Below are 25,986 nucleotides of genomic sequence, written 5' to 3'. Positions count from 1 at the left end.
TGCTAATTCTGCAGCGCTGACAGGAAATAAATTGAAAATATACTTAAACTATAGCAAATAAATATTAGCCAGCACTGACCTCCAGTTTCATGCTGTTGAATAAAATAGATTTTTGGTGCTGGGCCGCATGAGACTGCACTAAGCATCAGTCTTAACCTGGAATGTGTGTAGTTTTCTTATTCTGCGCATGACATTGGTATATTCTCTTCCACAGGATCTACCACCATCAATAGTAAATAGACTGTCATTCTTCCAGCTTAAAAGATTCAACTACTGCACGTTCAGGGATGCTTAACATGCTCATATTTTATATCCATGCCGGGTAGCTATGCTGAATGCTCCAGTGTTCTGGTTACAAGCTCATATCCATACAACTCATACAGTTGTCATGCTTCACATTGTGATGGTTGTCCTCTGCAACACAGAATGTCAATCCTCATTTTGATAGTGAAGATTTAATAGAAGATCAGGGGAATGAGGAAAGGTCATTAAACTAATTTAGACGTATATTCAAGACTTGCATTTCCATTGGTATAAGTTCACAGCAGTGAATGTTACAGCAGCCCCTGCCATAGATTTCATTGTGAAAAAATAAAGGCAAAGGCTTAAATTGGACCTCTCTTCAACACCACATCCAGCAGTGGTTTCTTTCTTGGTAGCTGACAGCAATAAAAAAGCTTTGGATTTTTACACCGCCTTAACATAACATGTCAAAATGTTTCAAAGCACTTCACAAGTATGTGTGTCAACCTGGCTCAGTTGGTAGACCTCTTTCCTCCGAGACAAATGTTTGCGGCTTCAAAATTGTGGATTTGACATCCATTGCCTTGGCATGTCGTCATGAAAGGCGCTAAATAAATGTAAAATTGTATTGTAATTCATATTGTATCAAGCTCCCCATCGGGACTTTGAGACAAGTAAATTGACTGTTTATTGCAGACAAACGCAGCAGCCATTTTCAAAGCAGAAAAGTCCCACAAACAGTCACAACATTAATGATCAATTAATCTGCAGGATTATTTGCTAGGACACTAGGAGAAATCCCTTTCTCATACTGATGAAAGAATCTCTTTTGGGATTGACGTTCTATGGACCTACCAGCCAAAATTCCTTTCACATCATTGAAAAAGACAAGATTCTTGTCTAAACACTCCTGTCTAAACACTCTTTATGCAGCTGCGAATTAGCAATCTCAGATTTAAACCAGAGAGTTCCTGGAACCATAATGGATTAAAATGCTTCAGAAATCTGCATTATGTTCTGAAATACAACTTATATAAAACAAATCACCATGTAAAAAACCCCAGATCACGTTGTCCTCAGGAACAGACTGGGGCCTTCACTTCACAAGTTTTCAGGTTTCTCTTCTATGAGGATTCAATGATCAAACAGATACAACAACAACAAAATGACATTTATAGAGCGCCTTTCACGTCGGGTGGACGTCCCAAAGCGCTGAACTGTCAGGTGTCGGGATATCTTGTATATGTGATCTCAGCACTAGCTCCTTAGATTTCTTGACAAATCTACTTATGTTCCCTGTTCTACTTGTTCTGCTGATTCTTAGCATACAACATACTAAGACTTGCAGCAACTGGAGAAGCTCCGATGGTTTAGTGGATAAAGCTGCAATTTATAATAATCTTTGCATTTGATATAGCGCCTTATCACGATTTCGAGACATCTCAAATAGCTTCACAGAATATACTATAAAGTGAATTGACTGTATATTTTGTGGGCGAAACGTGGCAGCCAATTGCACACAGCAACATCCCACAAACAGTCACAGATTAAGTGACCAATTTATTATTACTTTTTTTGAAGGAATTATTACACCCAGAAAAGCGATCTGCCAAACGACTAACAACCGGGTTCCTATATACTGCCAAGTAAACAGTGTGAAGTAAGAAAACTTGCCCAACATTTCACCCTGCTGGGAATCAAACCTAGGTCTTTCGTTTGCGAGGTCAAGTGCTCTAACCACTGAGCTACAGGTCTCTACTAGTCCCAGGATTTCGCTGTCTTAAATCTGAGATTGCTGAATCACGGCTGCATAAGGAGATCAAATTAACCTCAGACAACCCAGGGGTTGAACCAGCCAGGGTTCCACCTCTTGATCTTTCTACAGCACCCTCTTCTAGTGGTATGCATGTGTTGCAGTCAGGTAGGAAGAGATCAGATTAGGAGTAGCCTTCCAACATTCACTGTGAAGGCTCAAATGTGAACAAAGGCCACTTGGTTATAGTTTGACCAGGTGGGATTATCCTACACATTAGGGTCTTGTCTTGCAGGCTTAAAAAGTCGCTGAATGGGAAGATTCTCTGCATCTGATGATAATAATAATACTTGTTTTGATATAGCGCCTTATCATGCCACACCTAATAATAATCCCTCCAAAACCAAACAATAATTAAATTGGTCATTTTCAATCTACGACTGTTTGTGGGACATTGCTGTGCACAATTGGCTGCCGCGTTCACCCACAAATATACAGTCAATTCACTTTACAGTGTGTTCTGTGAAGCGCTTTGGGACGTCCTCCCGGCGTGAAAAGCGCTATATCAAATGCAAGGATTATTATTATTATTGTTGAGATGTCTCAAAGCACTTCACAGAATATACCTGTAAAGTGAATTGACTGAATATTGTGTGGGCAAAATAATCAGTTTGTCCCTCCAAGTCCTGCCAATGAGCCAGGCTGGCTAGTCTGTCATCAGAAGTGCCTTGGAGTACTGCAGACCCACATGGCTCAGGAAACAGACTACTTGGACCACCACATTTCTATTGGCCAGTACACTCCTATCAGAGGGCATCCGGCACCCACGGAACCCCGCAAAAGGAAGTCAGACCAGGAGTAAAGAAGCTATATGTCAAGGGGAAGAAAAGATTAAAATAAATTGGACACATTACATTTAAAAAAAAACTTAAGTAACCAACACATCAAAAGCTTTTTCCTTGCAGCATCTATAGAACCATTGTAGTTCCAAAATTCCACCCAATATTAGCTGTAAGATGATTTTGTAGTAAAATTTAGGAATGCACAGAATCACACAACATTCTTAAACTTGCTCTTAATTTGGAAGCAGTTATTGCAGCTCTTAGAATGATTTGGCTTCCAAATTAAGACCAAATTTAAGAATTTTCCACAATTCTGTTTGGTCTTATACTTTAAGGAAAAATATTCTTACTGGATAGAACAAGGTGGAATTTCAGGCCTAGGGAGTGTACAGCACAGAAGAAGGCCATTTGAGCCATTATTTCTGCCTTGGTGCCATGTTCCCATTTATGTAATTGTGAAAAAATCTCTTACGGTTCTAATTTGTGGGACTTGCAAAGTGGCTTGTGACTAGGGAATTCTGTGAGCATCTCAATGTGTTGGACTCAAGTTCTTGCTTGAGCTCAAGTCCGACCTCGCTTCCAACTTCCATGAAGCTGGACTATGGTCAAGGAAGCTCTGACTCTTAGCAGGAAACCCGGCATCGGAGCAGAGTTCCAGAGAGTCGCCCTCCACCACATCTGGGCACGAGTAGAGTTCACCAGTTAAAATCAATTTTGACTCTTGTAATTAGATCCAATTATGTGCTTGCAATTATTGCTCACAAAGGGATCTCATCCGTTTTAACAGATAAGGAATGGATTGAATAAATTACTCAATGTGCCCGGAAACCATTACTTTCACCACGGCTTGGCATAAGGTTATGTGTGCACCCTCTGGAACTCCATCCACAGTCCCTCCGCCTCGCCTCCTCCCTTGCCTCATTCAAGACCCATCTAAAGACCCTCCTCTTCAACCGTGCCTTCTGTCACTCTCCCTACCCCTACCCATCCTGATCCCAACCACCAGCTCAGGTGCGGATCCCTAACTGTCCAGGACTTTGGAATAAATCCTGATGACAATAGTAATAGGTAATGAGATGCTTTCGGTGCAAACTGCCACCTTAATACTGGAGTACATAATCTGACATAAAGCACCAGTGAGAACAGAAAGCCCCAAAAAACTGTTGAATATTTTAACTGTGAAACTCAATACTGGAGTAGGTAATCTAACATAAAGCACCTGCAATTAAAATCAACAAGGCTGCTTTTTGGTTTAGTTAAACGATAATGATTTCTCTGTCATTTCTTTGTGTTTCAGTTTAGAGAATTGCCGAACAGGAAATCTATTTAGCAGCTTGACTGCTTTCTTGAGGATTGTAAGTGTATTTTTTTTAATTCCTACTTTATAGACTGCAACCCACCAACTGGCACTCCTATTACTTTATATCTAACACCAGGTTCACAATAATAACGACATGCTCTGAAGATGGCAATAGGAAATTGGGAGCGACCACTGGTCTAAGTAGTACCAGTCGATTGGTGGATTGCTTTTCCGGGGGTAATAATTCCTTACAAAAAAAGTCACTCCAAACCACGACTATTTGTGGGACACTGCTGTGCATAATTGGCTGCCACGTTTTGCCCACAAAATATACAGTCAATTCACTTTACAGTATAATCTGCGAAGCGCTTTGAGACATCTCAAAGATGTGATTAGGCGCTCTATCAAATGCAAGGATTATTATTATTTAAACTGGCCACAGGCGCTGTGATGATTTACTGTGATGCTCTTGTTCCCTCCCTCTAGCGCCTCTTCATTGGTCTTGTGACTTCATGGCTTTCACTGTCTGAGTTCAAATATAGATTCATTTATACATCACCAATTCATTTAAACTGATTATTATTACAAGAATTATTATTATTATTTAAACTGGCCACAGGAGCTGAACAGAGCAGGGAGCTCAATTGTTTTCAAGTCCAAAAAAATTAAAGGTTTGGAAAGCTGAATCTTCTTCAGTTCTGAGCCACAGAACCATGAGCTTATGTATTGTTCTGTCTGATACCTTTCTATGCCTGCAAGTCAAAAGTGCTGTGAATAGAGTGCTGCTCATTGCATGATGAACCAATTCAATGAAGCATCGATACAGGCACTTTACTGGAAATGCAGAACTCCTGTACGATAACACCACAAGCAAACAATAAATAGTTGTAAAATCGACCACTCTATTATTGCAGACTATGCTAATATGGCTTTGGAACTGGTCAGTGTCAATTTCTTTATGACAAACACAGCTTCCTAGGTGTAAGTGTCTGTTGGCTAGAACCATGTCAATGCAATGTAGAATGGAAGCTTTGTAACACCATTCATTGTGAATCATTCCTGAAATGCCAAATGCCATGCTGGTTCTTGCAGGGTTAAAACTGCTGGATGGTATAAGGAGGCTAAAGGTATCTATTTCCTTCTTTCACTAGCTGTAAGTCATTGGCATTTCTTATATGGATCTGTTTTGAAGCAATAGTAAGAGCCTCTGCCATTCAAGTGGAAGTCAACATATCTAAATGGCGATCTAAACATCTGAGAGTAGTTTTTCTGGGTGTTAGTAGATCCTTTTACAAATAACTGCAAATCGGACCCAATTATTGCAAGTTGCAAAGTGCATTCAGAATATTGGTGCCACATATTCAAAGTGCTCTGATCCTATGAAGACAGCACTGGTGCCCAAACATTCAGAGTGTCTTGGAGTAAAAGGTTCTCAGTTTGTAGTTGGTAAAGCTCCTGTATGCTTCAAACCATTCATTGATAAGGGCTCTGGCACACTTCCTTGTGTGAGGGGCGCTATATCAATGCAAGTTGTTGTTGTTATTGTTGATTACTGTACTTTTATAAGTACATTCAGATTGAGTCCAAACTTATCATAAATTGAAGATCGGGGACGAAGATACTATTCAGTCTTATGTCCCTTACCTGAAGGCAAAAACCTTGAGATTGGCTGGAGATTGATAAGACATTAAGTCACTGTTAAGTGTCAGTCACCAATGTAGGCTTGTATGCAGTGGTAGCACTCCCGCCTTTGAGTCAGAAGGTTGTGGATTCAAGCCCCATGTCGGGACTTGGAATCACATAGTCTAAGATGACACTCCAATACAGCGCTGGAGGTGTGTTGCATTATTGGAAGTGCTGTCCTTCGGCGAGTCTTTAAACTATAGTTTAAGCCCTCCGAGATGTCATCTGGTGTGAAGGATGCTATATAAATGCAAAGTTTTGTTGTTGCCCCATCTGCATGTTCAGATGGGTGTTAAAAATCCCATGGCACTATTCAAAAAGAGATGGGAGTTTCTCCCAGAATCCTGGCCAACAAATCCCCTAAACAAAATTGGTCACTCACTCCATGGCTATTTGTGAATCATTGCTGTATGCAATTGCTTGCCACATTTCACCCACAAAATATACAGTGAAATTTACTTCATAGTATACCCTGTTGAGGTGTCTCGACAATGTGATAAGGTGCAACAGTTAGCTTCATGGATTTTCCTAGACATAGATTCTAAAATAACAATTTCTACTGATCATCATGAGATACACCTGAAAGGTGCTGCAAAGCTGTAATATGCAGTCATTTATCAATCACAAAAGGTCATTCACTTTATGGCTGTTTGTGGGACAAAATTGGTCATTCACCTTATGGCTGTTTGTCGGACATTAGTAGTCACAAAGGGGCTGCCGCATTCGCCTGATAGTACACAGTCACTACACTTCATAGTAAATCCTGTGAAATGCTTTGAACTGTCCTCTGGACATGATGCTTTCTCAAACATTGGGAGGACATCTCAAAGTGCTTCATGCAATTTACTCTAAAGTGTACTGACTGTATATTTTGTTGGTAAATACCACAGTAGAGGTGTTTCGACTGTGCCTATGGTCACCTCCCCTGTCCCCCCAGCTCGAAGTCAAGCTCTGCCTTTGTTAAGTGATCCGAGACACTATATAAATGATAAGGCACAATGTAAATATCAGTTGTTGCTTGTAAAACCATGGCTATGTAGCTTTATGAAACGCGACTCTTCAATTATTTTAGTTGAACAACATACTCTGTGTTTCTAAGTGTAGTGTAATACATCTTCTTTATTTATTGTAAGTATAAAACTGTAGTTTGTGATATTGTATTGAACAGATTGCTCAGGATGGCATAAATGAATATTTCACTTTCTGCTGCTTTATGAATTCAAAAACAGTTGAGATGTGTGTGGCTCCAGCAGAACAAACACATCCAATAGACGGGCAGAAAAAAGCTAAATATTTAAACCATTCCTTCTATTATTCAATTTGAATAAGAAATGCGATACACTTCCCCATTTGTGTGGTGTTTTCTTATGTTCTCATGTTGCGTTTGGATAAAAGGAATAAACAGTTTAAAAAATACAATAAAGATGTGCCCATTTTTACTTCTAACCTTGTTTCTTTTTTGCTCCCCTCTTTAGGTATAGCCAGACAACCTATTCCTATTGTCTAACATTCTGAAGCACAAATTCTCTTTGGGAAGCAGGTAAGCGGAAATTCTTAGGAGCTGAACTGTCTCCACAGTGACGTGCTTGACAATAAGATGTTGGAATCGAGTCAACCCTCTGTAGTCAGGTCCCACAGGTGGGTCCACAGTACTCCAGGGCACTGCTGATAAAAGACCAGCCAGCCTGGCTCACCAGAAGACCTTGGAGGGTCCCACTTGGTTCCTGTTACCTGTGCAAGCCAGAGTCCTAACAGGTAGAGTGGTCTTAGCTACATAGAGTTACATAGTGACTGCATGGAAACAGGCATTCGGCCCAACTAATTTGCGCTGGTGTTAACACTCCACATAAACCTATTTAAATATAAATATAAACCACCCATTCTATTCCCCTCTCATATAATCCTCTATATATGATGTTTGTATCATGTTTTCTCTTAAATACACTGATGCCATTTGCTTCAACCACAGCAATAAGTTTCACATTCTCATGACCCTCTGTGTGAAGAATTTATTCCTAAAATTGACAAGCAGCAGGAAGCTTGACAGACAGTGCTCTCAATGGTAAATGGCTAGACTCCAACTGCAGCTCAATGCAGATTCTGGAACCCCAGCTGTGGCTCTCACCAATCTATGTTGAATACTCTCCAGAATTAGGTAAGCAAGATGCACCCCTCCAGGGAAAATGTGTGCTTTCCATTCCAGGTATAGAGAAATGTCCATACGTGGGTGGTATATATGTGGAACTCTGTCTGATTTGGATTCTCTTAATCATAGTGATGGATTTCTGCTTGTGTCATACACCTGGCTAACCAAAATACAATCCCTGCACGAAGAAAGAAATGTATTTTAATGTATTTTTACATTAAAATCTATCTGCTGCTCCTTGGGCCACCTGCTGAAATGATAGATTATCCTGAAGGATATTAATCTTCACATTTTTCATCTGACCATGTAAGAGAAACAGCAGCTGCTTATATCTCTGTATACCAATCAAGATGGATCCCAACCCTGGATATATGAATGTGTATTCATGAATTCGTACTCCAGGTAACGCCTTCCATCAGCTGTTGCTCCAAGCCTCAGAGTTTCACACTGACTGTTAAATGTCACTTGATGAATGAAATGCATCAGGGCATTGCCATCATCTTCCTGCCGACAGCTTGGACACACATCCCTGTCTACTGATTAGAAATGCACGGCTTCTACAGCAACTGCTTACCTCTCTGTATTTCAAGCCCTGGATATATGAATCATTAGGAAGATCAGGCAATGTTAGGAATGATGGGTTTGGAGAATTTCACAAGATCAGTTCACAAGAGTGGCTACATTTCCAGTCAATACACTTTACAATATATTCTGTGAAGCGTTTTGAGGCGTCTCAATGATGTGATAAGGTGTTTCATCAAATGTAAGGATTATTATTATTATTAGATAGGAAGCTGAGCTCCAATCTCGACTATGCTTGACCACCCTAGAGGGAGAGGCAGGGCAGGCACCTGTACTTGCTAAAGCCCACTCACATGAGGATTAAACAGCTGGTGCTGTACAGGCCTGATATGCAGCACTGGACTTAGACCTCTGGAATGCCAAGGTGGCCGGTATGTCACATTGCTGTCCTGTAAAGGCCCTCCTACCACACTGAAGCCAGATACCCCAAGTTGTTCTGATCGCCGGGGAAGCTATCACCAAAGGCGGAAACATTCCATTCTTAATTTATATGTTTTATCACTTGTTTACTCTAACCTGATCACGTGTCATTTAAAAGTCAGTGTGAATCATGCCTCATGATTATGGTTCCATGTTATGGTTCCACTACCTGACATAATAAAAAATTACTGAATATATTTCATTAGGTTGGGCAATTAAAAGTGACATGAGGTAATTAAAAAACATATTTCACTCCCAGGTTAATTAAATGTAAAGATTCAAATGATAATTATATAATTTTCCAATCGATCAGTTGTCAAGAAAGCAAAGCAACGGACTCATTAGATGTAACATGATGGACCTAAAGAGGTAATTTCTATTTTATTTGTTAAGACATATACCAAAGATGCAGGTTACAAATGCAGAAGCCAGTGTTGTGATCAAGAGTGAATTATTAAGGTGTGATCAGATCCAAGGTAAATTATTAAAAATGTTTTAGTTTTGATTGTATTTTTACTGGACAAAACACCCACAAAATATACAGTCAAATCCACTTTATAGTATATTCTGTGAAACGCTTTCAGATATCTCGGGCTATATCAAATGCAAGGATTATTATTATTAAAGTTAGGAATGCTTATTAGCTAGAGTTGAGCTGATCTGGAGAATTAAAATCTTGATTATAAAATGTTTTGTTCAAATTTAAAATGTTGAAGATTATAATAAATTTAAGATTATAAATTGTTGTTTTGTTTAAGTCCGCTCAGCGGGCTCCGGCCTGCTTCATCCCCTCCCCCCACCCGGGTCTTCAGGCGGGCCTTCTGCCATTCTGCCCCCATCCTCTGGAACTCCACCCCGTAGTCCCTCCACCTCGCCCCCTCCTTTGCCTCCTTCAAGACCCGTCTCAAGAACCTCTTCATCCACCGTGCCTTTGGTCACCCTCCTTCCCCCCACTGCCCTCTACCTTCCCCGATCCTGACCCCCAGCTCGGATCCGAAACACTGATAGTCCAACGTCTTGGGACGTCCTCCTGACATGAAAGGTGCTTTACAAATGTAATTTTGTCGTTGTTGTTGTTGTTGTTAAGTGAAGGTTGCTTATTCTCATCAACAGGTGTTGAGATGACTTGCAGAACTACAATCTTGATTATAAATGTTGTTTTAATCAAATTGAGCTGAACTGCAGACCTTCTATCTAAGCGTAACAGGTGACATGGAGTAGCTGGTATAAAACTAGATAAAAGGGTATGAGGAGATGTCATTATGCTGTGCATTGTATTATGAAGAGTAAAGTTGGCTAAGGAAGAAGAGGTGCATGTGTTATAGCCATTGAAGTTTGTTGTGTCTTTTGGGTCATGAATCAATTGCTGGGACCAGACCTGTAGCTTAATCAGAGTCAGCTCAAGGCTGACATGATTAAAATAATGAGGAGAGCGTAAAGGTGCTGACGCGCACTGATCAGCCTGAAGTGGATTACCATCATATAAAGAAGTATGGCGGAGTTACATTTCAGTGGTTCGGCAATTAGAGTTGAAGTGAGAATGAGTGTATTGTTCACTCATCAAGGAGGCCAGCACTCCAACCCGAGGCTCTGAGATTCAGGCCACTCGAGCCTCTGAGATTCAAATAACATCAGAAGAAGAAAGAAGAACAGATGTTGATGATACAGGATCACAGTGCAAGAAATTCAACAGCTCTATCATCAGTGTTCCCAAAACAAGACAATTTTGACTGCTACCTATGAACTCTGATATTGTCACATAGGACGTACTATACGTGAGAATAAAGCACAATATTGTAACCCTATCTGTTGCAACTTTATCTATTGTAACCCTGATTATTGAATCAATGCAAAACCTGAATAATTAAATGTAAATGTAAGTAATTTCCCTTAGTAATTAAATGAGTTGTTAAGTATAGATTACAAGTGGCTTTGGTTTCTCAGTTCTCGGGTTCCTGAATTATATTTTGGCTTAACAGAATAAGGTGGTCTTTTTTGGCTGCGCATTTGCCCCAGGCTTAACAGAGTGGTTAGCTCCACTGCTGACTGCGCCTTTAAACCCAACCCCAGGAATAGGAGGGAAATCAGGTAGCGCTTTATTTTGCAATGTGTATAATTGATTTATGGAATCAATTATGAAACTTAAATTGGAAATCTGTTAAATCAAATTGCACCAATGAGTTGGAGTCCTGTAGCTCAGTGGTTAGAGCACTTGTTTTGCAAGTGAGAGACCTGAGTTCAATTCCTGGCAGGGCGAAACCTTGGGCAAGTTTCCTTACTCCACACGTCTAATAATAATCCCTCCGAAACCAAAAACAATAATAAGTTGGTCATTTTCAATCTACGACTGTTTGTGGGCCATTGCTGTGCGCAATTGGCTGCCGTGTTCGCCCACAAAAAATATACAGTCAATTCACTTTACAGTGTGTTCTGTGAAGCGCTTTGGGACGTCCTCCCGACGTGAAAAGCGCTATATCAAATGCAAGGATTATTATTATTATTATTATTATTATTAAAGAGACAACGCAAAGGAGTTCAATTCTGCTAAATGTCAACACCAACAACTTGCATTTATGCAGCGCCTTTCACATAAAACATTAATTGAACAATGTTTGTTGTTTGCCTCACTGAATACTAAATAATTCTTGCATTTGCTGTAGCCTTATCATGTCGTTGATTCTTCTCAAAGTGCTTCACAGATATACTGTATAGTGGATTGACTGTGTATTTTGTGGGAGAACTAGTACTTTATGTTATTTGGGAATAAGATGACGGCAAAAATCTGGCCAATGACAGCTGGTCTGCTATGTCATTTTCACAGCTTGTTATTGGTTCAATAACCTGTTCAGTACAACACTGTTAATGCAGATATGTTGGATAGAATAAATAATACAAAACCGAGGTGGACAGATGTGTTTCTGGAGATAGTTGAGCCTGAGGGATACAGTAAACAGATAACTGTTGACATTTCTTGGATCTAATGCCTGATTCCTTTTCTTTTATAGTCTTTCTGTTCACATGTAAGAACTAAAAGGTTCTGGACATGGCATAAAGGTGGGTTTAACAATGACTGAATGGTAGTGTGTTTTCGGTCCCTAACATTATGATTCAAGAGAAATCACAGACCATCTTTGAAGTGATCATGGAGAAAATATCTGCAAATATTTTGGCACAGTTGAAATGATACATCAGTTTAAAAGTGGCAGCAAAACCTAGTGAGATGTCACTAATAAGTCACTCCAATTTTAAACAGTGAAAATTCCAGTCAATGGTTGATCAATTATCCCTGAAAGTACCAGCTAATGTATGTATTGGCTCATTGCAAAATGAGACTTAACTTACTGATTTTAGAGAGAGAGAGAGATTTAGAGACATTCAGAGAAAGAAAAAGACAGAGTAAAATAAGATAAATCAAAGCGAGAGAAAACTGGCACAATGTGATACTATGGTGTCAGCACACCTCTCGATGGAACAATCCTTTATAATAATGTATCTAATTTATATTTTGTGTGATGTCCAATTAGCCACACTATTTGCTTATCCACAAAGGGGTTTGCCTGAATTAGTGTGGATAGTTAGCTCCCTACTCTACATGATTTTTGAAATTAAAATATAGTGCAAACAGCAAATATTTCTAACTAAATACATACGGCTTCACAGAGTGTATGATTATTGGCCTGCACTGCAAAATATTGTAGTGAAACTGATAGCACCTAGGGACTGCAATGACAGACCAATCTTGACTAGCATTTTATGAATTTGTTTTCCTAAACCACACTGTACAGCAAGGATTTAGATAACACTGAGTCATCACCTAGCCAGTGTGCAAAGGGGTTTGATTACATTTCATGTCATATCTCTTTTATCCATAACAATAAATTGCTGTTCCAGCCACTTACCTTGATCAGCACACTTATGAGGCCCGAGGCTTTCCGAGAAGTATAATACCAGAATGAAAGAGTGCATTTGACACTTGACTCCTTCCATTTGGAACTCTTCATATGGGCTTTGTCACCTTTCAGGCCTACAGGCGTCGCTTCCAGATACATAAAGTGTCCTGCAAAGAAGAAGTGTATCATTTTATTACTTTGTCAACGTGGAATAGTCACAGGACTATCACCCGACTGTTTTCTATGTATAAATACAGGCAGTAGAATGGTGGTTATCTGCAGAGGCTGACACAGACCTACAACACTGGCAGAAAAGACAGGTTATGCTCATGTATCAAGTTTTCCGTTTTGTGAAGACATCTGTTTATACAGAATAGAGAAAGTGAGGTAGACATAGATACATATATTTGTGTATATATAGAGAGAGGCATAGCGACAGAGAGGCAAAGTGGGAGTGAAAGAACTAGCACGGTTTTTTACAGCAGTGATAATACAGGTATAACTCTTGACATGACCATATATTGGTTGATGCTGTAGCCAATTTGTGTTTGCACGATAACCAATTAAATGTATTGTTCCACAATAGAGCTGGTCCCACTTAATGCAGATAATGGGCTTGGTAACGTATAACATTTTCATATATGAGAGTGCCTCAGATATTATGCAAGATATACATCTTCACCTGTATATCATCTAGGTTATTGTATAGTTAGGTTTTTAGGATTATTGTTGGTTGAACCCCTTAAACTGTACACTTTAGTGCTCTCACTTTATGCTCGGTGAAGCTCTTTGATAATCTAAGTTTGGCACTTCTGACATTTGTACTGACTGAAATCTTGGGGTCTCATGAGTTTTAGTATCTTAAGACCGACTGACAGTTTAATGAAATAGAAACAGTAGCTTGTGACTCTGAACTGCATTGCATCTATTAACAAAACCCAAGTGAGTCTGAGACTTCTCGGAATAGACGTGAGGTTCAGAAGTAGTGCAGGCTTTGCACTCTTTTATTTGGATCTCTGAGTCTCAGTCTCTACGTCTCAGGTTACAATAATGACCTGAATCTGAGTTTGTGCTCTCCAGAAAGATTCTGAGCTTACTTCTTGTACCTATACTGCAATTTGCTCTATAGAACTCCAACCCAGAGTTTCCCCGACTTGTACCCTCCTGCCCCTCTTTCAAGCCAAGTCTCACAATGTACCGCTTTGAAGGTTCTTTCGGTCATCTTTCCCCTCCGCAGCCCAACCCCCAGCTCAGGTGCCTATTTATCTGAAACGCTTTGAAACATCCACCTGACCTGAAAGGTGCTTTATAAACAGAAATTGTATTGCATTGTTGTACTGCAAAGAGCACTCTTAGATTTGCCCCTCCTCTGTCAACAACAACAACAACAAGATTCCATTTATGAAGTGCCTTTCACGTCAGGAGGACGTCCCAAGGCGCTGCACAGTTGGGTCATGACCCGAGCAGGGGGGAAATGGTCAGGGGGAGGGGAGGGAGCGAGGAGGGGGGAAATGGTCAGGGTGAGGGGAGGGATGGGAGGGAGCGAGAAGGGGGAAGAGAGTCGAGAGGGGAGCTGAAGGCTTGGTCAAAGAGAAAGGTTTTGAGACCGGCCTTGAAGGAGGAAAGGGAGGAGGCGGCGAAGGCACTGGGGGATAGAGTTCCAGAGCCTCGGGGCTGAGAGGCTGAAGGCCCGACCACCAATGGTAAAGCGATTGGGGTGGGGGACGTGGAGCAGACCGGAGCCGGAGGAACGGAGGCTACGGGCAGGTAGGTAGGGGGATAGTAGGTCAGAGAGGTAGGAGGGAGCAAGGCCGTGAATGGCCTTGTAGGTGAGGATGAGGATCTTGATCTGTCAGATCAATAAGGAGCAAATCTAATTGCGCTTTAGACTTTGGAGCTGTGTTTCTGCCAGAGGTTCCTGGTACCCGGCAGACCTTTCCATTAGAAGGTCCTTTGCCATCTCCCGATATTTCCAAATTCACCAATCTCAATCTGAGTTGCCAGGAAGATTGGTTGAGGCCAGGGGACTGGAATCATTTAAAAAGCAGCTTGACTCTGTGATGGGAGGACAGTAGGGATGAGATTAGATAGGCCAAAGGGCTTTCTTTATCAAAACCAATCTTGTGATCTCATAATATTTCAACCAACCAACCAATCAAGACAGCCTTAACTTAACACTTTCCACTTTTGTGAACAGGACAAATTATACCCTATTTTTATTGTATGGTCAGAGATTAAATTCTATTCACAGTCAGGCATCGTCTATTCTGGGTTACATGATGAAAATTAATACGTATTATACAGAATTAGGCAAGTGTTCCTCCAGAAACTGAGTACCCACTCCGTTTCAGACAAATAGGAACTTTCCATATGTAGTGACATAGATACAATATGAAACTCTCAATCTGATTTTCTTACTCTTAAGCATTGTGATGGATTTCCCATGTAGTAGACACTGAGCTGACCAAAGAAAAACACAATGAATACTTAATAACAACAACATTTGCATTTATATAGTATCCTTCATGTTGAATAACATCTCGGAGTGCTTTAAAATGGCAGGAGGACTCTGAGTAGAGGATTTGGTGGTGGGGGGGGTGGGGAGAGAGGAGGTGACCATAAGCACAGTCAAAAAGTGGGATTGGGGTGGGTGGGGGGGAAAGAATTGGAAAGCTTGATGCACATTATTTGTCGTGTGCATTATGATGGGAAAACCCTTATTAAGCCTTTGTCACCTCCAGATTCTACTTTTCAAATACCCTCCTTGCCGATCTCTGCAGCTCCACCATCCACAAGCTCCAGCTCATTCCGAACTCTGTTGCCTGCATCTGTACCAACACAAAGCTTTGCATTACTCTTTACTATCAAAGCATGGCTATTTCATCCAGATTTCTTTGGTTTGGCTTTTATTTGAAGCCTGGCACTACTCTTCCCCATGCCAGGCTTCACTTTCTCCCCATCTCCCAACAAACAATATCAAGATCTTCACTCTCATCTACAAATCTCTTTGTGCCCTCGCATCTCCCTATCTCTATGATCCTTTCCAATCTCACTCTAATGCTCATTTGCTCTGCTTGGCAAATCTGAGCCTGTGGCACACCCATCCAACCCCACCAATGGCAACTAAGCCTTCAGCCACTATGTTCCTACCCTCTGGAATTCCCTCCCTCTACTGTAACTCACAGCCCAACCCCCTCTACTTAGCTTTTTAAAAAACACCTTTAACACCTCTTCGCCAAGCTCTACAGTCACTGACCTCCTGCCCACCCATTTATAAGAAATACTGCAAATTAGAGCCCTATTATGTTATTAAATGAGTTTAACTAGTGAGATCTTGAATGTAATAGATGCATGGATGGCACTAATTATAAAATGTAATTTTAAATGTCTGCATTTGGTACAAACGTGCACAATATATTTATTCACAAAAGAAAATTATTCAATTATTGTATTTCAGGAGAAAGTCATTTTCGGACTGGTAAGTGCAAGCTCCATTGTTATTGTGTGGGATACAATGCCTGACCTTCTTGGAGGTTATATTCAATGAGCGCACATTTGGTGTGCTTACTGAACTGAGTGTTTTGTGAATCTGTAGGAACAAGTCTTGTTTCCAATAGTAATGCTGGAGATTTATTAGACCCATACCATTTCAAGGCAGGGATCATCTATTATTGCTTTGTTACATTCATAAAAGAGACATGTTTATTGTCTCACCGCTGCAGCCCCAATAAAAATGTTTATTGTTACTTTAAGTGGTTTACNAAAAAATCTTTAACTTTAAATAAAGATTCTCTTTTACTATACACTGACACCTTTGCATTTCCCTTAATAACTTTCAGTATTCTTCATTGTTTATTGAAAAGGATTCAAAATTATTGAATTAGGAGCACAAGAAATGTACTGTTCCGCAAAAGACCATTCAGTAGCTATGAAGTTCACCTAAAATTATATTACACAAAGAAAGGTAAGCAACATAAGCAATAAGTAAGCAGTGAAGCCTTTGAAGTAAATAATAGATATTGATTCACAAAGCAATACATGTGTTTCTGGAGAATATAAAGGGGACAGGAGTGCGCTAGGGACTGAATTATGTTGTTCCCTAATGTAGATCATACAAGTTTACTCAGGCTGGGATGGGATTTTGCAATACCCACTGTTGTAAATTATTTTCATCAAGATAGAGAGAAAGGTGATTATATAGAATGTTTCACATGGAAACAAGCCATTCGGCCCATCTAGTCCATGATAGTGTTATATTCCACCCCTCCTAATCCTCTCTCCCATACCTGTCTATTTGTTTCTCCCTCAGGCAAGCACATGCTTTGAGATGTCCACCCGACGTGAAAGAGACTATATAAATCTAAATTGTAACTGTATTGTATCGCACTGTATCAAGTGTCCTCTGAAATATGTTGATAACCTTCCTTGTTCAGGGGTTACTGAAGATCATGTTCGAGAAACTCATGCGTGTATCAGTCAGCATTTTAAAAAGTAAGATTTAAACCCAGTTTATAGCTTACAAAGGTGAGGATGGCATCACATAGCAGTGCAGGAAAGGAATTATGGATCCTGGATTTAAATATCATTATAAGGTCCCCTCTGAGATATCTCTGCAACTGAACATAAAATTTCTCTCCATACGTTCACAAAGTGCCATGCGCCCCATTATAAAAGACACAAGGCACCTCTTCAGCCAGCTTCCAGGTGTAAATCGAGGCTTATTAAAGAAATACCACGTTCCTCAATGAATACAATGCAAAATTACATTTGTAAAGCGCCTTTCATGTTGGGAGGACGTCCCAAGGTGCTGGACAGTCAGGGATTTGGACCCGAGCTGGGACTCGGGATCATGGAAAGCAGGGAGAGTAGGAGGGTGGCTGAAGGCGCGGTTGTAGAGGAGGGTTTTGAGACGTGCCTTAAAGGAGGCAACGGAGGGAGTGAGGTGATGGGAATGTGGGATGGAGTTCCATAGGGTGAGGCCAGAAAACCTGAAGGCCTGAATGCCGATGGTGGAGAGGGCCAGGCAGGGGATGTGGAGCGGGCTAGAGCAGGCTATAGGCTATAGCCTGCTGAGCAAAGAATAATGGCTTTTTTTCCTTATTCACAAACACAGACGTGGGTGGAGTCCTGTAGTTCAGCGGTTAGAGCGCTCGCCTTGCAAGCGAGACACCTGGGTTCAATTCCAGGCAGGGTGAAACCTTAGGCAAGTTTCCTTACTCCACATGCCTTATAATATTACCTCAAGAAAAAAAACAATAGTAAATTGGTCATTTTCAATCCACGACTGTTTGTGGGACACTGCTGTGTGCAATTGGCTGCTGCGTTTCACCCACAAATACTGCAGTTAATTCACTTTACAGCATATTCTTTGAAGCGTTTTGAGACGTCTAGAAGTCGTAATAAGCGCTATATCAAATGCAACGATTATTATTATGATTATTACAAGATGCAGTGACAGGAACCTTAATAATCCTGGCATTTGATATAGAGCCTTATCACATCAACAAAACATCTTAAAGTGTTTTGTAGGCAAATGCAACAGATGATTTGCATACAGCAATGCACCACAAACAGCCATAAAGTGAATGACCAGTTTCATCTGGAGGATTATTGGCCAGCACTAGGAGAAACTCCCTTCCCTTTCTGAATAATGCCACAGGATATTTGACATTCATCTGAACAGGCAAACAGGAACTCGGTTTATCGTTTCATTCAAAGGATTGAACCTCTGACAATGCAGCGCTCCCCTAACTCTAACCCCCAAGCTATGCATTGGAGTGTCACCCAAGATTATGAGCTCAAGGGCTAATGTGAGGCTTGCACTCACAACCTTTTTATCTTGAGAGTGGTACCAACTGAGCTAGGCTGCCACCAGCCAGAATCATATTGAAACGTAAGATCATTTGATTTGTATGTGTTATCACTGTTATACTGTTCATCTGTAGCCATAGATGAAATATATCCTGTAGTTTGCCTACGATTTTTTTTCACAAAGGCAATGTCCCTTTAACACCAATCAAAAGCTAAATGAAACATCCTGCAATGAAATGCACTGAAGTGTACATTTCAACTCAACTTGTCCATTTTGAAGCATCTTTGCAATCTAGGCCTGGCAAAGCCTAAGGCTTCCCTGGGCCAGTGTTTCCCATTGGTCCATCTGGTCTCATCTTGCTCATACTTACAGTGATTATTTTTAGACATTCACCCAGTTTCATCTCCGGACTGTCAGAAATTGAGTGTACGTCTAATAATACGTGGTAGAAATACTGGGAATACCATGGGTTCACTGCAGTCATTCTGGGAAAGCCTGAGGTTTTACCAGCACCACTGATGCCATCATAAAAATAGTTATTAAGCACACAGGCATTTTTATCCATTATCAAAAGAGAGCAGAGACTGAAAGCGATGTATCTTAAATTGGGAGGAACATTTTTTCCTAGGTTTCAGATAGTTAAATAAATCATCCTTTGATTTGATATCTTGCCTTTCACAGGAGGGCATCTCAAAGTCCTTCATAAGATTTACTGTAAAATGCTGGTATTTTTATGGTAACCATAGCAACCAACTTGCACACTGCAATATTCCACGAACAGCCAAGAAGTGAATGACTTCCATTTTATCTGAAGGTTTGTTGGCCAGCACACCAGGAGAAACTCCCTTCTCATTCCAAATAGTGCCATGCGATCATGAACGTCTACCTGACAGGTAAATGGGACTTTGGTTTTACATCTCATCTGAAGGATGGCACACCCCGTGGATTGAAGTGTGAGTTCAAACTCCGAATGAGGATTTGCACTCACAGCCTCTAACTCAAAAGTGAGAGTACTGCAAGTGAGCCAAACTAACATCTGGGAACATATAATACACAGTAGAATAAAGCAAGGTAATACCATTCGGCCCACAGTAGTGAAAGAAAGAATTTGCATTGCTATAGTGCCTGACCATGTTGGAACATCTAAAAGGACTTCAAATATAATTGTCCAGTGCAGCGACTGTTTTTGTATGCAAATGAAATAGCCATTTGCATCCGCAAGATCCCACAGACAAACATGAGGTGAATGACTAATTAGCTCAGAGCACTGTTGGCCAGGAATACAAGACAAATTCCCCACTCTTTGCAAAAAAAAGGGGATCTTTAAAATCTACCTGAACAGGAGAGCAGGATCTTTGTTTACAGTTTTCAAAGCCCTCCATGGCCTTGCTTCTCCCAACCTATGTGACCTGCTAACTCCACTCCCTCCGCTTAACGGACTCCGACCAGCTGCATTTCCCCCACTCCCTCTTTTGAGGCCTGTCTCAAGACCCTCCTCTTCGACCTCGCCTTCGGTCACCCTCCTATCCCTACCCTCGCTGCCCTCCACCTCGCCTGATCCCAACCCCCAGCTCGGGTCCAAATCCCTGATTGTCCAGCACTTTGGTATGTGAAAGGCGCTATAGTAATGTAATTTGTTGTTGTTCTTGTTTCACCAAAAGATGGCTCCTCTGGCAATAATACTGGTGGGGAGTGTCAGCTGATCTGGGGCACAATCGCACAACCTTCTGACCCAGAAACAGGAGTGCTATCAACTGAGCCGTACAGACATGTACATTACTTTGGGACTGGGAGTTATTTTTGCTGGAGCGTTGATAAGTCAGCACTGAATCATCAATATATATGAGCTTGGATAGATATTCTGGAAGTATTTTAAATCACCTTTAAGGATCACGGCATATTTGTGGAAAATGTTCCCTCAGGAAATTAAATGGGTCAGGCAAATTGCATATTGCCTATGCAAAACATTATCTTGAATTTATTTTCTCACTGATTGTCACATCAAGTCTGATCCCTCCGCAGACCATATGCAATTTGTTCTATCATAGACTCGATCCGAACCACTCAGTGTCCTGAAGGAGGCAATCAATTATAATCAAGCCTCTAAGAAGATAACACACCATCAGATCGCTCCCTGACCTCAAAGACAATACAGCAAAATGCAAACCACACAACCCAAACTTATTCTGAACAGTTGTATTTCACAAGTGATCATCCATGATCCAAGCAGTGCATGTTCCACAGATCACTTATGTCTTATCCTTACATTTGGCTTTTATTCATAATAATGATCCTTGCATTTGATATAGTATCTTTTCATGTCTTTGAAACATCTCAAAGCACTTCACAGAATATACTATAAAGTGAATTGACTGTATATTTTGTGGGCAAAAAGCTAAACAGTCCTCAAAAGATATTTTTCCAGTTTTCCAGATTTTTTTTTAAAGTAGTTAATAAAATAGTATTAACGTCAATCCACAACTTTTGTGGGACAATTGGTGTGTGCAATTGGCTGCCACGTTTCGGCCAGAAAATATTCAGTCAATTCACTTTACAGTATGTTCTGCAAAGGGCTTTGAGACATCTCAAAGACGTGATAAGGCGCTATATCAAATGCAAGGATTATTATTATTAACTTTTTTTCTGGGTGTTCCTGTTCATTCTACATATATTTGCCTACAAAATACACAGTCACTACATTTCACAATAAGCTTTATGAAGCACTCTGAGATACTTCAATGACATGATCAGATGTTATAAACAATGCAAGGATTATTTTTTTATTATTATTAGGATCGCTCGCTAATTTTGCTTCATACTTACTAAATTTGTACACCTTTTCTTTATATAACAACATAAAACAAAATATACAGTCATTACATATCACAGTAAAAATCCTGTGCTTTGAGATGCTTGAAGGATATGTTAAGACGCTATATCAAAGTCAAATGTTATTATTATTAAAACCACTTACTGGTATCCTTAACTTATTCATATTTCTAATATTTGGAAGAACTGAATACCCTATTTATTCTTAATTTGATTAATTAAGTTCAGTTCTGTGAGCCTTTCTTGAAATACCCTTCTCACAACATGGCAAGCAGCTGGGAATAGGTTACAATTTATTGCTGGAACCACAAAGGTAAAATAACCTCACCCTATTATAGCTTTGGTAATAGCATGGGTTTGCCATAACACGGGAAGTGTTCTACACTTGCATATTATGGGCCAGGAAGCTGAACAGTCAGCACTAGAAGTTGATAACGCATGTCACTTGTTTCCAATGCAAACTCAGTATAAGCAGACCAGCATTATACCAAAGTGTGGTACGATGGGGAGGACTTGTACATTCTCCTGTATAGCCTAAATCTCTGTAAACCTCAACCCAGTCACAAGATCACAAGATTGGTTTGAATGAAGAAAGCCCTTTGGACCACACAATTTCACTATCCAGAACACTCTATTGACCTCAATCACCACATCAAGCTGTTTTTTAAATGAATCCAGTGTCCTGATTTCGATAATCTTCCCTAGCAAACTGTTCCAGTCACTGATTACCCTCTGAATAAAGAAAAATGTACTGATATCTGTCTTAAGTTACTGTTTGCGACACTAAACCTATGTACTCTTCTTTGTCATATGGATTTATGTATACTCTGCACATACAGTACTAGGTAAGAATTTATCTGAAAAGTATAATAAATATACCACTTTTTGCTGTTAAAACCTGATCAGGTTGATTTGGCAAATTCTTCTGAGATCCTGCATAAATCAAGTTATTATAGCATTCAGATTTGTTCGAATTGTAACTCATTGGGTTCATGTTTAGATGATCCTTAGAAGAAAATAATGGCTTCAATGTAATGTTGGGGCAAAATGTCCTTACAATTTTTATTTATTGATATGGCAACTGACTGGCAATTGGCTTCAATCTGTTGCTGGAGTCACACACTCTGCTTTACGTGGTCTAGAATTCAATGCACGGCCCAAAGGTAAAGTGATCATCAACTATAACATTGATTTAAGACATATTTCCTTGGTTTTATGCATAATTTCACCTTATATTAGTTTAATGAAAATGTTGAATTTGGAAGTTACTTTGATAATATCTGAGTTGAGTTGTTTAACAAGGACCTCAGACTGGCAATGTATTCAGAAACATGGAGAACATTTCAGAGTTAAGAATAACAAAGAAAACCTTATTTTCCTTTTCTTTATTTGTCCACACTTCTCGCTCATTTGCTTTTGTTGCCTCAAAGTAGATTTTATCCTAGCTTTACAACCCTTTCCCAATAGTCTTCATATTCAACCAGCTGTGTCTGTTGCTCCATATTGTCAATTTAATGCTTTTATTTTGCCAATTATTATTATCACATCTGAAAGTGTGGCTCACAGATCAATACTTATAATACGCACAGAGGGAGGGAAAACAGTGCAGAGTTATTTTTGCTGAGAGGACATCTCCTACAAAGACATAGCCATGATCCCAAAATGAGTTCCAGCAGAATCGTATCTTCGCATTAAGTGTTCGGCAAAGGAGCAGAAAAGATTTGAATGCTTAACCAGCAAGCTAAGACCCAGATTTGGTTGAAAGCAAAGTAATTACAGAAATGAATATTTTTCCATATCAGAGAACAATTAAAACCTCCACTTCCATTTATGTGATTTGTCACTCATGGAAAGTTTCTAGACATTAGGGTTTAGTTTGTGATATTCCATTTAGATTTCTAATATTCATTGTAAGTTGTGGTTTGCAGGTTGCATTTTCTATCCACCAGCTGTTTTTCTCAGGCATGTTATTACAAACTGGAACATCTGATTCCAACCCTGTGTGAATCTGGATAACTTGGGAGTTGTGCTTTGCAGGTGTGTGAAATTTTGAAGCTGGAAATTGCAATTATTTCTACAAATCTGGTTTGCAAATATCATACATTAGACTCAAATATGAAGTTGCTGTGATCAAAGCTAATCAAATAGTAGATTACATCTCATGGGCATTCAAATATAATTTAAAAGAGGTTATTCTGACCTTGTACAAATCACTCATAAGGCCCAATTTGAAATATTCAGATCTGATTTGTGGCACAGGAGAACTTTGCAATAGTACCTTTTGCTATAATGCTGACTTGCTGACTTTCATCTATTGTGGGTGTATATTAATACAAAGTGGAGTGACTTTCAGCTTCCGGTGCTTCAGTGTAGTCAGTTCCTGCAGGCATTTGTGTTTTACACAGAAAGTTCTGCTAACATTGCAGAGTGCAAGATGTGAGGTGAACAGTACTAGCGTGTAAGTGTAAATGTAAGTGGCGTCATCAGCAATCATACAACCCAGAAGTCACCCATTTTTTAGTGCTTTGCTTTTAACCCAATCACTGTGCTTTCAGACCCAACTGAACCATGTTACAATGATGTTCCCCTAAATTTCTTGCTGAATCTCCTATAGACCCGTGGAAACTCCACTCAGGAAATAGATTATGTTGGATCAAAGTTCCTAGGAGTCAGATTGACATCCCAGTTGTTGGAAGGAGTCCTAATTTGTGTGACTTGGATTTCTTTATTAAGGAATTATGTTAGAAATATTGTAAATTAACCGCATCAGGTGCACTTTTAGGCACTTTGGGGTCAAATTTCCACATGGGTCTAGATTTATTCTGTTAACGTATCTTTTCATTCTTTTTGCTTCGACTATGCCTACGGTAACCTCCCCTTTATTCCCAAGTCGGCATCAAACTACGCCATTGTTAAGTGCTTCGAGACGCTAACCTGTGTGAAGGGCGCTATATAAAAGCAAATTGCTGTTGTTAGTCTTACTTGTCTTACAATGACTAGTCTTAGTCATTGTAATGATGTAGGTTTGTGAAATTACCATTTTCGTTTCCTAAGGTGTGATCTTTCGAAGGCCTTGGACTCTGAAACGAGCCTTCGCCTAGGATCCAGTCGAAGTTATCTGCCAGAGAGTTTTTCCATCCACATTGCCCATCCTCAAAGGTGCAGGAAGCACCACATTTGCTTTCGTCTGTATTGTCGCCGCAGTTATTTACAAAATCACACTTCTGTTTTGGTTGGTAACAGTGTCCATTCTGACATTCCAAATAACCTTGAGGACAGAAATCTGTAAAATATAAAGTGCTCCCATTAGTAGATTTAAATAGATTTCAAAGCAGGTTATTTTTGTGCCACTTCAGTTCACCCAAATCTTTTAAGAAGAGGGTGGTTGGAATAAACAGCTTTACAGCTGATGAAATGATTCACCAGAAGCACTTCCTTTATTGTTCATGTTTTTAAACTTACTCCATACTGCAGGGATCACCTAAAGTTTCGAATAGAAAGTACATATAATGGCATTTGTTCCAGTTCAGCTGCAGGAAGCTACTCAGAGTTGCAGTACTTTTGCTACCCTAACAACAACAATAACTTGGATTTATATAGTACCCTTCATTCAGGGTAGCATCGTGAAATAATTTGCCAAATTGACTTGATCTAGGCTCAACAGCAAACCAACAAAAAGTTTTATTATATTTTTCAAATAAATAACCTGTAGCTTCAGAGCAGAGTACAATAATTACAAGAACTTTCATTGACACAGCGCCTTTCATTGGTACAGTCCCTTTCCTCTCCCGCACTAGGCTCCGTGACCCTATCAACCCTATCCTCGCCCAACTCCACTGGCTTCCCATCACACAGAGGATACAGTTCAAGATCTTGGTCCTCACCATCAAAGCCTGCATGGCCTTGCTCCCCCTCTACCTTTGCAACCTCTTAACCCCCTATCATCCTGCTCGCTCCCTCCGCTCAGCAAGCTCCGGCCTGCTTCACGTCCCCCACCTTGCTCGCCCCACTATTGGCGGGCAGGCCTTCTGCCACTCTGCTCCACCCTCTGGAACTCCATTCCGCAGTCTCTCCACCTCGCCCCCTCCCTTGCCACCTTCAAGACTCATCTCAAGACTCTCCTCTTCGACCGTGCTTTCGATCTCCCTGCTTTCCCCCCTGCCCTCCATCCTCCCCACCCCGACCCCCAGCTCGGGTCAGAAACACTGACTGTCCAGCACCTTGGGACATCCTCCCGACATGAAAGGCACTTTACAACTGTAATTTTGTTGTTGTTGTTGTAGTGTCTCAGAGCACTGTATAGTGGCAGGATTGGACACTGAGCAGGGGAGAAAGGCGAGGCTACCATATGACTTAGACATTTTATCTTTCGAAACCACGAGAACAATTATCACATCCTGTTATGAAACATTGTACATTTAGATTAAAAGAGTCCAGCTCAGCATTTTTACTGACATGGAAATAAAAAGGGCTGTCACCATGAATA

General features: G+C 40.3%; 1 protein-coding gene across 1 annotated transcript in view; it reads right to left on the bottom strand.

Moving 5' to 3' along the window:
- Positions 1–25,986, bottom strand: part of malrd1 (MAM and LDL receptor class A domain containing 1) — a 180,725-nt gene that overhangs the window by 79,973 nt on the left and 74,766 nt on the right. The window contains 2 exon segments of the mRNA XM_042332367.1: positions 12,869–13,026; positions 24,538–24,783. Coding sequence (XP_042188301.1) covers positions 12,869–13,026; positions 24,538–24,783 — 404 coding nt within the window.

The sequence above is a fragment of the Callorhinchus milii genome, unplaced genomic scaffold (assembly GCF_018977255.1).
Source record: "Callorhinchus milii isolate IMCB2004 unplaced genomic scaffold, IMCB_Cmil_1.0 Scaffold2, whole genome shotgun sequence".
Lineage (NCBI taxonomy): Eukaryota > Metazoa > Chordata > Chondrichthyes > Chimaeriformes > Callorhinchidae > Callorhinchus > Callorhinchus milii.
Note: the sequence above shows the minus strand (reverse complement) of the source record. Positions and strands in the feature narration are given on the sequence as shown.